Raw genomic sequence first — 18,838 nt, 5'->3', positions numbered from 1 at the left:
CTTTAAATAGTTTACTACACAATTCAATATAAATTAAGGGAGATTTGTAATTTTGAATAAATAGCTGGAAAAAAATATAGAACTACGCTGTCAAAAGTATGAATGAAGAATTAAAGAAATTGAAAGATGAACTTTTTAAAACAAATTTTGTACAATTCAAAAATATATTATTGTAGATTCTATTTCTTTTAGACGGATTATATATCTACATATATATCTTAACTATTAAATCATATAATATCAAAATGCTGAAAGGTGGAAATCTTAGAAGAGACATCACCAAATTTCTCAAACAGTTAAAAAATAAATAGAGTTTTTAGTTTACTAACGAAATTCACAATGGATCTTTTAGGAGGTAACATAGTAATGTTTAATTTAAACAAATTGAATTGATCCGATTAACAAAATCCTTCAATAAATTTTGTACATTTTATATAAATATACAATGATTATTCAATATAAATAATCTTAGTCTTGGTGGCTTTGGCCAACACATTGTAGTTGGCTTGAACAGTTTCTTCCGAGATTGTGTTAAGTAAGCATCATTGGCTTTCAAACATTCCTTAAGTGAGAAGATCTAGAGAGTTCTGATCTGGTGAGAAGGAGGCCAACTGTTTTGTTCCTAAAGAAGTTTAATGTTATTAATATTCTTACGCCCAGACAACATTTTTAAAGAGGTATAAGATGTATCTCGATCCTGTAGTAAGTAAACCTCTTGATCTGGAATCTGGTCTGTGAGAAACATCTTGCCTTCATTTCTTCATCTTTCATCTTCCATAAAACTCAATACGTCCACTTGAGAGAGAGAAAAAACCGTCTACTTAGTTCAAATTCTAACACAAGTACTTCCTTTTAGGTCTTAACCCACTCAAACATGAAAAGGATATTATAACAGTATAAAATACCATATATCAATAGAAATTATTAAATATGATACTATAAACATCGGTGAACAAACTGAATACTTTTTTACTTGTTAATTCATAGTCTAAAATAGTAGAAAATAGTGTTACATTTTGTAAACTGTAGAGGATAAATTATATCAACAGCAAAAATTATTGTAAAATACGGTTTGTTCCATGTAGAACAAAACATCTCCCCCTTTACCTTCCATCTCCCTGTTTCATATTTAGAACATATAGATAACATTCTTAGACACCATGATATTTTAGTGTGTACCTTAGATACTTATTAAATATAAACGCATAAAAAAATTTAAAACAAATAATATATGATAAATCAATAATTTACATGTAAGCTGAAGCAAAACTATGATACACACAAAATATTACAAATATATATTGTATTCTCTGGAGTTTATAAACACCCACGGGAAGGAACGAAGAATTACACAGATTTCGTTTACATTCAAATAACAATTTTTTTATGGTATCAACTAAAGCATTAGTCTACATGCATCTATATCTACTTGGCACTATACAAATAGGAAAAACTTTAAGAGCCACCCTGTGTAACAAACACAGACGTATATTTGTAATAGAGATGTAAACTCTAAGCAATGCGATTATGTGAATAAGAAGAAACCAACAATGTACATAATATACCAGACAATTTAAAGAATGTTAAAGAGAAGAGAAGCTTAGCTTTCATAATATTTCATTGGATTAGCTGCAAGCCTTTATATGAGAAAATAAATCAGCCCAAATCCCACTCCATATCCAGCAAGAACATAGACAGCAATGACTTATTTTAGATCGTCAATTCTATTCTTAGTCCAACAAGGACTTTCACTTATAATTTGCAACAAATTCGTACTCTTAATCTTTGTGTCTCATGAGCCCACATTGGTTACTTTATCACATATTTTGTATCCCACAATATTTACCTAGAAAAGAAAAAGATGAAGAAAGGGACGAAGTATTTTGCAGGTTAGAATTCATCCCAAATATTTAATTCTCGGAAATTTTAAGGGGATCGAAATTGAAAAAACCGATAGTTGATAACAAATACAATGTTATTTTTTTGAGTTGTGTGATACTCCAATATTTTTCGTCCCCTAAAGCATAGAGTGTTTTCATTAAAATTTCAACATAATTGAATACGATCCTATATAAGAGAACTTAAAGTCGATATTTCTACAAGATGAAAGTTACATATTTCTAATAAACTTTGATGAAGCCTCATCAAATGGCTTAAAGTATAAAAAGGACTTAACACCTTTATTGAATACTACTGGGCGTGAATGGTAACCCCTTATATTTGAATTAAATCAAATTAATATGTAATAAAAATCCCTATGAAAGTGCTAAATTTTTAGATATAATTTTGAATAGATTAGAAACGAAAAAAGTAGAATGAAAAACATCATACTTTCCCCATGTAATAGTTAATTTCTTGTCTGCACTATGAAAAAAAGATCTTATTACGATTTAATATCATAAACTAACACATATTAAAGTCTAATATATAATAACACCAGGATTTACCTTAAAGGAATATATTTTTGATAGACAGTTATTTATAGATCCATTTATGTGTAGGTTTAATTTTGACATCGAAATACACAGTAAAAGTTAATCATTTTACTAAATATTCAAAAAAAATGAATGTAATTCTTATTAGACTTAGTTGGCTATGCACCCAAAATGGCTCCCATCAACCTTGCTGACGCACATGAAAACGCTCTAAAATGATAACAGCTTAAGAAAATTAAAAAAAAAATTTGTTCAGATTGCCTGCTAAAAAAAAAGCTCTCAAACTAAAAAATGCTCTAAATTTATAGTTATTGAACAGTTTTATTTGTAGATGCATACTTATGGTAGTAAAAAACTTAATATTGAACGAGGGAAATATTTTTATGAATTGCAACCAGAAGAGTAATTTTTTATTTTCCAAAGTTGTTCCCGTTATTATTTTATACTTGAAGGGAGAATATATCTCATTACAAAGTTGTTATTAGTGTATGAAAGACAAAAATTATTTATATTTATTTCTAAGTGGAAGTTATTGTTGGCAAGAAGTAGAATATCTGATTGGAGTATTTTTCTTTGTACCAAGTTACAACTTCATTTTTAAATCCACTTTTTCCAACACAGTATTGAATATTTGCAAACATAATTAAAAATGATATTTTAATTAGGGGGAAAAAGTGAAAACAATTCTTGGTTTCTATAAAATGATTTAAAAAATATGAGGGGATTAGAAAACAAAAAAATCCAGGCCGAAAATGAATAAATCATTTATTAGGGTTTTTTTTTACAAGTTATTTAACTGCAAATTTTTATTTTCAATCAGTGGTGATTTTGTGTATCTAAATTTTCACAATACATTTAAAATTTCTGTTGTTATAAAATTGACTTCATCTTGATAGGAACTAATGTAAATAAAAGATTAATGATAAGATTTTGGTAAAAGTTAGAAATTTAGATCAACTGTATTGTAGATTTCACGTCGGATTTATCTTGTCGCTTCACAGTCAGACAGGAAATGAAAAACTATCCTGCTACATGTTTTTTTTCAGAACAAAGAATTCCTGCAAATGTCATTGCACTATACAGAGTGGAATTTATTTGTCCTTCCTTCGTCTTTTAGCTGCTTCCAGCTAGTATAATCAAACATCATGACAACCTAGCTCTTTCCTTCCAAATATGTACTATTCAAATTGTCAGGATCACCACGTTATTTTTATATTTTTTAACATTCGAGCGGATCATATTTTTAACAACTATATTCATATTGATATCTATCTTTTTTTGTTCGTACAGCATGTAGATATATATGTATATATAAATGCTTGTATTGCATTTTTTAAATGTATATTCATGTGAGCTTTTAAACCATTACATGCATCATTGATTGTATTTCAAAAACAATTGAACGATTCGAAAACGAATGAATGGGCTCATATGCTGGTTTTTTTTTGTTTGTATGTTTTTTTATACATTTTCAAGTATGCACATAAGTGACTTAATATATATATGTACAAAACATGCACAAAAAAAAGTTGTACAATAACCCTTTGGTCTTTATGTTTATAATAAATACATTAATGTACAAATATATTTATTCCATTACTTGAGTAATTTTGCAGATAATCTGGAAATTACGGATACTTTGATGTAAGATAAATGAATTAGTCTTACTAATATGATAATGATGAGTTGGAAATGATACGATTTGTATATTTTATGTTATTCAAAGGATGATATTACATCTAGTATGTACAAAAAGTGGTGTTTTTATATATGAATTTCATATGTTTCATTACTCTGAGTTGAACACGAAACCCATCAATAGCGTAATAGACGTTATGAAGAATCTTCCAAGAGAAAATATCAGAGAAGTATCCAAATGTACTTATACCTAACCTGTAATCAAATTAGTTCAAAAATTTGGTACCAGGACCAGAAATTGATATTTTTAGAACAAAGGTATTTTAGAGAAACAAATTATTTTTAAAAAAATACGAAAGGTGAAACACAAACAAACTGTAGAGTATTTTTAGAAAAAGTTTAAATTTTAATGTTAACTTTTATTTTCTACCTCCTCATCTCATTTTATAAAGGTTAAAAAAGAAAATTTAATTACAGACATATCTGGTAATTATAATTGTACAATTCCCTTTTTTATAATTTAACCACAGAGGCAAGATTACTTAGTAAACAAATAAAAGGTTAAAATACAAACTTGATAAAAAATATGTTCATTAATAATTTGAATACTTTGAATATTTGAATGTTTCTATTTACTTTTGAAAAAAGTAATAAAATTTCTTACAAGAAACAAATATTTTATTCCAAACAAAAAATTATAATTAAATATTTTTGAAATTATTTTTAGGGGCTTGACAAATTTAGTGGACTTGGATCTTAGCTACAATATTTTAGACTCAATCCCATCACTTGATGATGCACGTTATTTGATGAGACTCTCACTGATGGGAAATCCAATCCGACGGATTCGAGGGTCAGCCTTTAGCAATCTTCGTGACCTTAATACTTTAGAATTAAATGATTGTGGACTTGAAGTTATTGATATGCATGCTTTTAATGGACTTCGTCATTTGCAGTACCTCAAACTACACTCGAATAAACTTCAATACTTCTCTCCATCCTCAGAAAGCTTTCCACCAAATTTGAGGTAAGATTATTGTGGTTAATATTAGTTTTAGTGAAAAACAAGTACTGGGGCATTCCATATCAAATCACTCTAACAAACAACCTCTCACAAAAACACAGCTTAGAATTAGATTAATTGAATGGTTCCCTACATATGAAGCCCCTTATTTTTGCAATTTTAGAAAAAATTGTACTGTACAACATATTTTAATATAGTCATATCCGTTCAATATGAGGCTAATTTCAACAAACAAAGCATTTCTGAAAAATAATATTATTTGAAAAAAAAGTTTTGTCGCAAATTTATTCGTATATATGATGCTTTTGGTAGCATAATCTTATTCTATGACCTTCGACCATAAATTTGCCCTTGTTTATAAAATTTTGTCATAGTAATATCAAATTCTTTTTTAGATTTGCAACCCCAGATACAAAAAATTTGTAGGCATTTTTTGTATTATGTAAGATTTTTAGAGGTGAATTAGAAATAATATGCAGTGTATTATATATTCGTAGGTCCATAGGAAAAAGTTGATTAGAGCTTTTGTAACGAATGTATGTTGTGAAAGTTTATAGTGTCGTATTAAAAATAAAAGTACATATCTATATCACTAAAGTAAAGTTTGTCTGAGTTTTTGTATTTTCATCGTCACCTAATAATCTTAACAATGCCGGGTACTCTCGCCAAATTTTATTAATAAAGCATAGTGTTTCTGTCTGTCTGTGGAGGACTCATTTTTGAGTGAGCGATTAATATCTTAGAACTAACAACTCCATATGACTAATTAAAGGAACATTAAAAAAACTGCGTGACTACTAAGTCTAAATAATAACGATATTTCAACGAGCGTATGTTGCTAAAACTCAGTGCGTCGTATTAAAAAATAAAAGTACCCATCCCAAAACAAAATAATGGAGCCAAAAACCAGTTTGAAAAATTGGTTGTAGTGAAGTTATTGATAGAGTTACTTATAAGAGTAATTAGAAGTAATAGACGATTCCAAAAAATCCCAATGCGATTTTATTAAAAATTAGCCATAGCGATTTGGATTCTGTATTATTTTAAATAATACTTAAAGAATACAATGTTGCAGACAGGGGGATCACAGGAATATATATTAGGGGGGGGGGGGCTCGGTTCTTAGAATTTTATAGAAAAAAATTTGAAATATTAAAACTTTGAAAAAAAATCAGACAAAAATGTAAAAAATCCTTCGGTCAATATTCAAAACTATTTTTTTTTTGCAAAAAAATATATATAAAATCCACGGCTGCTCGTTTCACTAAAATAAAGTATCTCATTTATTTTTAAATAAATAATATAGTTTACGGAGCCCCTCAGCCCTAGACAATATATCATATATACTCATTTTAAAGGAGGTTATAATTCGAAATGTCAATTATACATTCAAGAACATATTATATGGTTATATTTATTTTGAAAAAATAGAAAATATATTTATTTAAAGACCAATTTTATGGTCCATTTAACTTTTTTTGAAAGGAAAATTATTAAAAATACACTTTGTCTTAATTAACATTTATGTCTCACGTATTTAAAAAAAAGTTTGTGTACTGTGACTCGTATCATATTTCTGTTCTTTGAATGCATAAATTATTATGTAACAAAGAAAGAACTTACTTATATGAATCTAATTAAATAATTAACAGAATATATACTTTTAAAAATTAAAACAGAAAAACACATCATTTAAGCGGTTCACGAATTCAAATACTTTTAAGAGAAATCTATAAAAAAAATTGTCAACATTTGTCACATTGTGTGTACATATATTGAATTTTATTTTTCAATAAGCCTCTAAGATTTTCAAAGGCTTCTACATATCCTATGTGTGTACATAACTTCCAAATAAAAGAAAGGTATTCTAAATATTTGGTATAGGAGCATATGACGTAAAAGTTGTTTTGCTTTTTTATTGTCATATAGCTTTTTTTTTTTTTTGTCAGAGTTCCTTATTTTAAAAGAAAAGTTGGATAAATAACTCAAAAATATTTTTTTTACTCTTTCTGGAGAAACGCAAAAAGTATTGCGATAATCTTGTGTCTTTAAGTGTTCAAATAGAGGTAAAAGTTTTGTTGTTATTTTTTCTTTCTTAGGGAATGGGTAAATCTGCTTGTAGGCATGGACTTTTTTTAGAGGGATAAGGGATTTCATCATGTTTAAAAAACTAGAAATAACAACAGGATTATGTTAGGTAATTTAAGCATTAAAAAAGTTTCTGTAAATATGCCGAAATGCTCATAACATCGATAATACCATCTATGAAGTATCATAAACTCTTAGCTCTCCGTTCACGAATATATTTTTTCTGGTGTTTATATGCACCCCCACCCAAAAATCATTTAATGAAATTTTATTAAATACCTACATATATTTTTTGATAGCTAACATTAATATGTCGGGGGAAATTTAATTTCATGTTTCCCCCTCTTTTACAACAATTCATATCAAGGGTGACAATAATCTGATTTAAGCCAAGTATGTCCAGTTCTGTTTCATAACTTGTTGCAAACGAGAATCCAACATCATAAGTCTCCTTTTGTAGAAGCCATTGTGCCGATTGGCAAAAATTCGGACAAGAAATTTTCACAGGCCTCTATTGAGGCCAAATTTAAGCCCAAAGCATGTTGGCCATAGACAGGAACTGGTGGTAGTCACTTGATGCCAGATCTGGACTATAAGGTAAATACATAAGAACTTCCCATCCGAGCTTTTGCAGCTTCTTGCGTGTTATCAAGATATGACCGGCCTGGCATTGTCTTGATGATGTCTTGTCTCCTATGCATCTATGTTAGCTGCTTCAGTTCGATTGCCAGCTTCAAAAGGTGGAGTAGAAGGCAGAATTTAACCATTGTTGTTTAACAGGAATTGAAAGAATATCGGCCCAGTACTCATCATATATTTTCTTTGTCTTTTTTGACGCGTTTTTCCCTTTCAGGTTGTAAAAATGTAAAATATGCCAAATTTCTTCCTTTGAGACCTCCATACTCGATGCACAATAATTCACGACTAACCTTGTTTAGTGCAATACTGTTTTAAAAGCGTTTTTAGTAAACGCATTCATTCCTTTGCAACGCCTTATCATATGATTCGATGGGACCAATAATGGACAAAATTAGATCAGTTAAATAAATACGAGGAAATACAAAATTACTTTTTCCCAACCTAATATAAATATATGAATTATAAAAAAAAATTCTACCGAAGTTGCATTTGAAAAAATTTAATTAAAGATTATACTTTTAATTTTCCTTCACTTGATTAAGGCATACAAACATAAATATTAATATATCTAATTCAAAAACATTAACATCTCAACAACAAAATATAAACAAAATATTTACTGAATAAAAATTATAAATAATATAACAAGACATACATCCATTACAATTACAGATATAAATAAATAAATAATAAACAAGCCACTAAAATATCAATGTGTAGTATTAAGAGCTAAATAAGATTTTGATGAACAACAAACTTCTTTCTTCAAGTTCCTTGTCAAAAATTTTATTATCATCTTTAACGTCAAAAAATGTCTATTTGATTTTCATAGATGATATCAAATATTATCAGAGGCCCAGTCTCAGCATAAACGTTTACCCTAGAGTTGGATTTACGTGATCTTGATTTAATATAATCCTTTAAAGAAGGTGTTTAAAAACACTTATATAACAAAGTTATATAAGTGTTTTTCCTCAAAAATACATATATACATATATTTAACACATATATAACAAAGTTATATATGTGTTTTTCCTCAAAAAAGGTCATCAAAGGTAAGGTATTCTAAATTTGCACTGTTTTTGTTAATTTAAGTCAAAAAACGTATTTCCAAATTTGCGTAATTATCAATAGCCGCTCACTAGCTTTGATACGCAGAGAAACAGACAGATAGGCACAAAGGCTACATTTCATTTAAATATTTTTATCATTGTTTTAGAGACGTAAAAAAATGAATTATTATAAACATTTATAAAAACTTTTTATGCAAAAAATTTGTTCATTTTACTAACAAGCTGTATTGTGTAGTATACGGATGATAAAAAAAAACAAGATACGTTTTTTGGTTGACCATTTCAAATAATAAATTTTTCTGTGTGTAATAATATAAATATATATTTAAGCACAGGTATCACTAGGTACATCAAAACAGGACAATTATCACCGGTTCCGATTCTGATGTATCGAAACACTCCTAATTATAATGCAATAGTTAATTTTTTTTTCCACAAAAATCCGGATCGAAAAGAGTATGGATTTTAATCGATTTTGAAGGACTTTCAGCCGTCAATTTTGATTTACAAACCATTCTTTGACACGTATATTGCTCCAAGTTTTCAGTACTATTAAAAAATAGCAAAGTTTTTCGATGACCCAAGGGATTCTCAAGGAACCTTTGAGTGGTGATAAAAATGAAAATGTAATAATATAAGTTGATGGAAAAACTCCATTTTCATAAGTGAGTATAATAGTCATTCAACCATTCGGTACTTCAAAGTATTTACTTGAAATTTTCTCATAAAAACTACAGGACTCCTCTACATTTATTTATCTTTCACTCTGTATATATACCCACTTTTGAAGTGTACAAAAAAAAAATCCAATCATTTTTTTAGTAATATGTAGATCATAGTAAAATGACATATCAAATCCTCTCTTTTCTCTATTTTATTACAAATTTATTCAAATGAGGTTATCTTTTGTAAAATAGGTATTAAATTTATATCCTTAATAAAATATATATTTTATAAATAATGATGGTGTGTGAGAATTCATAGTCAGTGTTGCAGACGACACTGTTTCCCATCTTTATAAATGATTAAGTAGAAAAGTCACATAAATGTTTAATATATTTAACAGAATTGGTTTATAAATCATGCAATTTTATATATTTATTACAGGGACTTAACCCTGGATGGAAATGCATGGCTATGTAATTGCAAACTTTTGGAGCTTCATAACTGGCTAAAAAACTTTAGTGTTCCTTACTCTGTCGAACCACGATGTGCTTCTCCTTCACGAGTTGCAAACCGGGATATTCGAACTCTTGAAGAAGAAGAATTTGCATGCATTCCAGAGATCTCGCCCAGTTCATCCTATAGAGAAGTGATTGAGGGTAAAAACGTTTCCCTTCTTTGTAATATCGTTGCTGTTCCATCAGCCTCAGTGTATTGGTACTATAAAGACACTCTTATACAAAATGGTTCAACCCTCATAAGTGATATCGATTTACGAAATTATTATCATCTGGAAACGCATGAGTCCGATGAAGCCCTCAAGAGTCGACTCTACTTGTCTTCCACTTCCGTTGATGATAATGGAACTTTTTCGTGCGTTGCAAAAAATAATGCTGGAAGAGCACGAGCTGAATTCTTTCTGCATGTGGTTGTTCCTATGCCACCCAAACCACCTCAGGTAAGAATAAATTTTAAACATTCTTTTAATTTTTAATGGGTGTTTATTAAATGGTAAATCTGTCAAATTGTATAATAAATATTGAAAAAAATTATTTAAAGAATCTAAATATCATCTAAACTAGTATATTTAAAAATATACTCCTTTACAATATTACGGTGTTGAGAATTTTTGGGGGGTATGACCCCATTATTCCAAATGAAAGGTAGTCTTACCCCTGGTGGCCAGTTAGTACAAAAACAATCATGAACAAAAATAGAGATAGGCAAAATGTACAATTTATCCTTTTGAATCATAAGCAATACAGGGCCCAACATTAAAAAATATTTTGATCAATAAAAGTAATTTTATTTAATTTTCATGGATGAGTTAAAATACCCATGATTTGATTTTTAATACATTATTTGTCTCCAATGAGTCTGATATAAATTTGTAAATATATTATTACTTCGTGATGTCGATGAATTTTCCAGCTTTAAATTCAATTTTTGTTGGCTTTAAGGGATTAAGAATGGATGAGAATTCGTCCGAGATAGCAAATGTAATTGGAATTCAATTTTGGGGTCAAATATTCTAGTTTTATTTTGTGTTGACGAACCATATATGTATCACAATGTTTCAATGGATTAGAGAAAAAAAGAACTATATATTCTGAAGACACAAAAATATTTATATACAAACTAAGAAAACATTTAAGGATATTTTATGATTTTCAAGGTCTAGTAAACATTAAAACTCTACATATTCACAAAAAAAAACACATTAAAATTGGACTCATTAACTGTCATAAATTTATTATTTCACTCACTCTGATAAACAACCAAATCCTTGGCACTGAATGACTAATTTACAAATTAATTTAATATACATTCTGAAAATTCTACCAATTTTTTAATACTTTTTAGATTATTTTCTTTAAAGAAAATCTATACAAAAATAATATTAACAAAATATAAGGATTATTTTAACAAAGAATTATTTAATTCAATTTACTCTTACAAATAAAAAATAAAATTGATTTTTTGATTAAAAAAAATAAGTTCCTTATCTAATTCTTGTAGTGTTTGACGAACGAATCTGTAGTTAACTTTTTTGTATCGAAATGTTAATTTTTAAAGAATTTCTCATTTGACTTCTTAAAGTATTTATGTCCCTTTTTAAAAATTTGAGAAAACTTTCGAATAAAAAAAAATCTATAATCCACTAGAAAATATGCCAAATATCTGTCAAGTTGTATATTGATTTCAAATAGTAGCTTATAATTTAGGTTGGATAGTTAAATCTTCAAAAAAAAACATTTCAAGGGTCAAAAAATACGTATGTTAAGGATTTTTTTACAAAGGAATAACGCCTCTATTTTGTCTTTGCTTTTCAGTTCAAAATTTAATATGAAACAAATATAATTGATCCTTCATTTGCAAAAGTATGGAGTTTTGATAAGTCAAGTTCTGAAGTCATATCAATTTTGTGACGACTAAACTAAACTTTTTGAATATATATATATTGTAAATAAAAGCTGAGTTCAAATTAGTTGAAAAATTGAAGCACCATTTCTTTTCAAAGAAAAGTTTTTATAATTGTAATACTTTGTTTGGTCCAGATTTTATCAGTACGGGATTTGTTAAAGTGTATTGGTATTTCTTTTATGTTATATTTTTTCATTCCAAGACTCTTTTAATATAGAACTGACCATCTTTAAAAGTTCAATATACGGAACGAATTACTGGAGCTTTTCGTGGTTTTGCTACATACTTTTTTATAATTAAATTGATAAAATGTTATCTAAGAACATATTCGACGTCATCCATAAATCATTTTGAATATTGAAAAGATTAGTTTTTTGGAGTGTAAAGTCAATGGCTCAGTATTGCATGCACATTACAGAGTGTATCCCTGTGAATCATGAACGAATTTTCCCAAGCCAACTTTATCAGAATTCTCAAATAGTACAATAATACTTTATAAATTTATTTTACTTCATATAGACAATTTAATCTCATAGTGCCACTCTTGGCCTTCATTATGACTTTAATCCTAGGCCTGAACGCCTAACATGTCTTCTTCAAGTACTCCTCTGGCGTTTTAGTCAACTCCTTCTCCACAGAACCCTTTAGGGCATCCATATTCATATGGGAGGTAGCAAAGACATTTTCTTCTTTATGCTACACATGGTTACCACTATGCTAGTCGAGAGGATACAGTCTATTGAGGAAGGAGGCCACATTAACCAGGGCCAAGTTATACTTTCACAACACTTGTGAGTTTTTTGTTTGTTAAGGCTCTTGTCGTTGTCCTTGAGCTTTTTAATCTTATTAATGATATCTTTGTAACAGGGAATTATATCATCATCACTCATTCCTGCGTCCAGAAGCACTGGCAAACGATTTCTTTTGACCTCCACCTCGGTTGTCCTGAGCCCGATGAAGAAATGTATTTAAAATAGTGTATGTTTGTATTTCTCTACCAGCTTATCTTATCGAAAAAAATCTTCCAATTTTTTAATAACCATAAGTCAGTAACTTTCGAAAATTTTATTCACGATTTTCTGGGACACACTATAGGTAGTTCCATCCTTTCTTTATGACCAAAATATCGATTTCCCTTGAATATCCTTTAAATTGGATTGTCTTTTGCTGGACTAAACCAATAAATAAAAGCTATGAATGACAATACATAAATAGACTTAGCACATAAACGATAATTGTGTTGGAATGAGCAATTTGTGTACATAGAAACATAAAAAATGATCTATTATTTATTAAAAACTGTTCTATATTATAAATGTTTATGTAATTGAAAATTAATGGCTTCAAGGATATGGTATAACATATATTTATATCACTCTGTGTAATAGTATAAAACGGTAATTTGAGATGAAAAAAAAATGGCGTAGTTGTATGTTTGTATGTATGTAATCAATTTATGATATTTTACCCAATAGATATATACACTATACATTACATAGTTTTGTACCTTACAAAAATAATTACTGTTTGTTAAAACTATTTGTGGTTCTTTCACCCAAAAATTATTAGATATAAAATTTACCCCATGACGTAGTTAACTCTTTTAAAATGTTGGATTTAATTTAGCCACAACATAAAATTATATCCATATTACTACTAACATAGTGCTAGTTAAATATCGTTTATGTATTCATCAAAGCTTTAAATTGTAAATTAAAAGCATTAAAGCGGCAGATTCATTAATTATCCGTAGCTTATCATTTTTCAAAATACTATTAGTAAACTCTGAAGCAACAATCATACAAATACATTTACTGTACAATTTTTATTGGTATAAAAAAAGTAATACATATATAGCAGTTTGTAAATAAGTCTTGCACCATCTCTTTAACTGCATTTTTGAGAGGTGTAGAGAGTTTTAACCATCAAGTTGTGCACATTAATGCACAATGTCTAGTGATGCTAGGGGGGAGCATTTTGAGCATGTAAAAACATAAAATTGAAAGTCAGCCAGGTAACCCAGAAAATTGGGAGAAGGTTTGGGGAAGAGAAGCTGTCAAAATGTTTCATTACAAAAGGGGGAGAAGAAAATAAGGCCATAACCACAGAAACTGCCTGGTAGACCTCAAAAGAGTGTTTAACAGCTTCGAGGGTTAGCTTGATGATCCTAACTCTTCGAGGACAATATTTGAGTCCAGACACATCTTCCAGGACTACACTTGCAATCAGGATAGATGGTGTAGTGGTTGACTCTAAGTTTCTTCACGATGTCTGAGATGTCATGATTTATTATGTATGAACAAGTTCAGATGACAAAAATAAATCTAAGAGTATTCTATTTATTTTTCTAAAATCAACCCTTACAACTATTAAGATGTAAAATACCGCTTAGTCCTTTGGAGTCAGTTTTATATAGGTTATTGTTTATTACATTTTCCCTACTGACCCCATTCAACCATAATTTGGTGCCTTTGTTAAAATGTCTAGGCATGAAATAAAGCACTAGATTTTATTAGCTCACTTTAATATTATATATCTTCTACAATCTACATACTTACAATGTAGGTATAGGTTTAATCAAGGGCCTAGTATAAAATAAAATTATTATCTTATTTCGGAAACATAAGATCTATTATAGAATTAGTAAAGTAATAGAAGTTTCCTAACTTAATTCCCAGGCTAATTCAGTCCTTTGTCCTTATAAGCTGCATAAAGTAATACTAATGTTGCTTCTCCAATAAGTAATTAGCAACTAACAGCAAGCAAATGAATGTTCTATTATATAATACAATTTCTTTACTCTTTTACATATAAATATGTTCATCCATATATTATATGTAATTGCCTTTAATATTAATAATGTTTAGCTGAGTAAGGGGCATTGAAAATAGTGGAGCAATGAAGGCATAAAAAGATGTTGAAGAGTAAACATGGATTCAATAGCCAAGTAGTAGATTGCCTTCTATATTTAAGGTCAAACTAGCACAGTATGGGGCTTCTAAGCAGGAAACCCAACGTCTATCAATCATTCATAGTTAGAGTTTTATATACTTTGAAACATTATGCTCCATAAATCTATTAAATATTTGTTCGATAAAGTTCTTAAATGATTTTTTTAGTTACATTATTTTGTCTTTCAGTTGGTTATAAATAATAACGTGGAAGTCATGTATCATGGAAACTATATCTGGGAAAAGATTTATATATTTTTTCTTGATTTTTTTGTGTAACGAGGGTATTAAGACTTGGAAGAAAATAGTTTGTAACTAGAGGAATTGAAATAGTAGTAATGATTTAGATACAAAAAAAATGTGTATTTCCTTTAAATTACACTAGTCAACCAATAATTCTTTTGGATTGAGATGGTGTTTTAATTATTTCATTTACCTTGAAAAGGATCTAAATGACCTATACAACCAAAAAACTGTTGATTGTAGCCTAAAGAGAGCAACTCTTCATATACTATCAACAGACCTTGATAAATACGCAAATCTATTTTTTAAGCAACTTTTCTTTAATATTTTTAACGTTCTAATTTCATATTAGTGACGTCTTTTCATTTTATGTTTTGAATTTAAGACTATCTGTTCTTCATTGTGATAAAAAATAAGATATTTATAAGAATTTTAAAGAAAATTTCAATTTTGTCATCAGTTTTTAGTGCATAGAAAGCAATTTCTTCAATCTAGAAAAAGATACAAATAAAATTATAATATTTTTGAAAATCTAGAAACAGGTAAGCACAACATAAATTTTATATTTTTTCGATATTTCAAGGTTAAAAAAGATATTAAATCATGTCGATGTTTTAGAAATATTTATGAAAAAAAAAAAATTTAAGGCAACAAAAGCAGTAGTTTTGATTTATAAAATTCAGTTTCATGTTTCTCGAGGTGAAAGTAATCAGGAAAATACCATTTCAAGTAATAGCAAAAAAATGTTGAAATTTTTTTGTCGACTAGTTATTTATTATTTTAAGGTGTTTTTTTTTTTGTTTCCCTATTTTCGATGGTTTAATTTTGAACAACCATCAATTATGATTAATCAGCAATGTTCATGACCAAGTATAGTTATCTTTTCCCCATCTTCACCCTTTTTTCTTTCCAATTTAAACACATAAAATGAAGGCAAAGGCGTATACCTAGATGTAATTGATTTTCTTTTCCTTGACGGTTAGATAAATAATTATTATAATCATTTCTTAACATCATTACTACCCATATAATTTTGAGATACATATACATGATATATTCAATTAAATCAATCTACAAATGTTCTTAGATTCTTCATCTAAGACTATTTATTTTTATATGCATACATATTAAAGCTATTAGTACTTGTAGTAGTATTAAGTTATAAACCATGGAATTATCCAGTGAATTGAGTAGGACATGCACGATGACAATATTAAACATGGAGAACCGTATTTGTATATTCTTGGAAATAAATATATCTGGGAAATCATTTCACCAAATAAATTCATTCCTGAAGTAGTTATAAGCTATATAATGCCGTTAACTATATTTATCTTACAACCTTTCCTTATAAAGGAAACTCAAAAAATACCTGAAAAATTAGTCCATTCTTCTACATTATAGAACTATTATTCTATGATGATTGGGAATATTTATTTAACGTTCCTTTAATTTGTCAGATGGAATTGCACCAACTAAATATAAGTAAACATTATAGCTCTCGGAAATTACTCCTTCATACCTAGGAAATGTCTTCAAAGTCAATATACATAACAAATATTTCCTTCACTAGGAACAACCATGAATCAAACTTAATCACAGTGATATTGATGAAAATCGTGTATATTTTGGGCGCTTTAATGTTAAAAAAAATCGAAAACAAACATGGTAACCCTGACCATTTGAAGAATGTTTTGGAGGAGAGCAGCTTAGCTGTCATGAGGTTTCATTAGATCAGATCCTAGCAATTGTGACGAGGGGGAAGGGATAAAGGACATGCATACGCAAGGGTATAGGCAAGAATTACTCCAAAGCGGATTCTCAATTCTACTCTGAGTCCAACAAGGACTTGCAATTTTTATTCCGCAACAAATTTTCATGGTTATGAACAAATGTTCAATCAGATTTTGAATAAAATTGAATGTAGTAGAAAAAGGAGATTCACTCCAGAGGAAATTTAATAAAATGAAAAGAAAATTAATTCTTCAGGTTACCAACTCAAAACAAATGGGGAGCAAAAAAATATACCCGTTTTTCATCACTAGTTCAAGGGATTAATTTCTCCCAAGGGCGCTACAACAGAGCTACTTTGCTCCATGAAATTACTCAGTGCTACTAAATCACCTTTTGGATTCAACCAATCCAGGTGCAGACCAATGATAATACAAAATTAAGGTGAAAATCACAGTTGACAATAACGTTATTTAATGAGATATCATTTAGCTATCTTAAGTTTATGAATGAAAAAGTAAATTTTAATCTGTTAAAATATATTTACAGGGAGAGAGATATAATACCCCTTGAAGCACCTCAAAATTCCCTGGCTCTCTATATTCATCTATTTCTTCCCTCTTTTTTTTGGGAAACTCGAAAAATTATTGATGATATGATTAATATCAGATGTCGATATATATATATAACTTTCATTACTAGAAAGGATTAAGAAAAGAAGAAATTAAGTTGAGTGGCATCATCAAGGACCGAACTTTATCAGTTTTAAGACTGAGCAATGTAGAACTGAATCGGACCGAGACTTAAATGGACGGGAATGCAGTCTTCAGTCCTAAATAATTATAGAACCAACACAATTAAAAATTATTGTTTTGTTCTAGGAAATTTAGACACCCAAATCTAAATACTAAAAACGGCAAAATATACCAGTATATGTCTAAAAAAATCACAATAAATTGGATATATGAATATTTAAATAAGTAAAAAGTTTGAAAATACATTTGTTGCTAAGAAAATCAAACAATTTTATATGAACTATTATTAAATTATAATCCCTACAAAATAAGCTTACATCTGAAAATTATAAAGGTTTAGTTTTTATCTGTTATGAAAGAAAAAAAAATATTTGAAAGCTTTCATATTCATGTATATGTGTTTTGAATTTAGTCGGAAACATTATTATTATTAAAGTTTGCTCCGGACTGGTCTCAAAGAAATATTCGGTTACATAGATCGGTCACTCCAATCAAATCGGTCTGGATCGGTTCTATAAGTGAATTATTGATGACGCCATGTGTGTTAAAAAATTGTGAACATCTGTACAATGACGTTATACGAAGTTAAATTTATATTTGTATAACTTATAACTCAGGACAGACGATAAAATCAAACCATAGATTCAGCCCATAAAAGTTGGTTTATACGTTGAGAACGGGAAAAGTCGGTCTACATATTGAGACTTAAAAAATTGTTCACGATATGGAAACGATTTAATTTCGGTCTACTGTCTGAGATTGCAGTCTAGACTAAAATACATATTTAAATCGGTTTGGAAAAATTACTTAAGATCGAACTAGAAAAAAAAAAATCAGACTTGAACCGAGTCTCAACACTAGTATGTCTATAGAAACAGTTATGCATTGTGTTTAATCTGTTGGTTTTTGGCAGTTGGCCCAGTTCTAGGGAACTAGGCTTTGTTCTTTATCAGGGTCTTTGTACTAGATAGAATGTTGTAGAAATTAAATATATACACACTCAAAAGAAACCTTTATAAAAACACCTTGAAAATATAAAAAGGTTTGACTGATAATTTGTAAAAAAAAAAAGGTAGAAAATATTGTATTTTCTTGAAACAAATATTCAACAAAATATTTTATAAAAATGCCATCGAAAATGTCTTTTTTCCTTAAAAATTTATATTATTTAAGA

General features: G+C 28.7%; 1 protein-coding gene across 1 annotated transcript in view; it reads left to right on the top strand.

Annotated features, from left to right (window-relative positions):
* The window catches only part of LOC121114002 (uncharacterized), a 323,719-nt gene that overhangs the window by 263,873 nt on the left and 41,008 nt on the right, over window positions 1-18,838 (top strand). The window contains exons 3-4 of the mRNA XM_040707809.2: window positions 4,801-5,100; window positions 10,005-10,518. Of these exons, the coding sequence (XP_040563743.1) occupies window positions 4,801-5,100; window positions 10,005-10,518 (814 nt within the window). The remainder of the gene's footprint in view (window positions 1-4,800; window positions 5,101-10,004; window positions 10,519-18,838) is intronic.

This window comes from Lepeophtheirus salmonis, chromosome 3, assembly GCF_016086655.4.
Source record: "Lepeophtheirus salmonis chromosome 3, UVic_Lsal_1.4, whole genome shotgun sequence".
Taxonomy (NCBI): Eukaryota; Metazoa; Arthropoda; class Copepoda; order Siphonostomatoida; family Caligidae; genus Lepeophtheirus; species Lepeophtheirus salmonis.
This window is presented reverse-complemented; position numbering and strand designations above follow the sequence as displayed.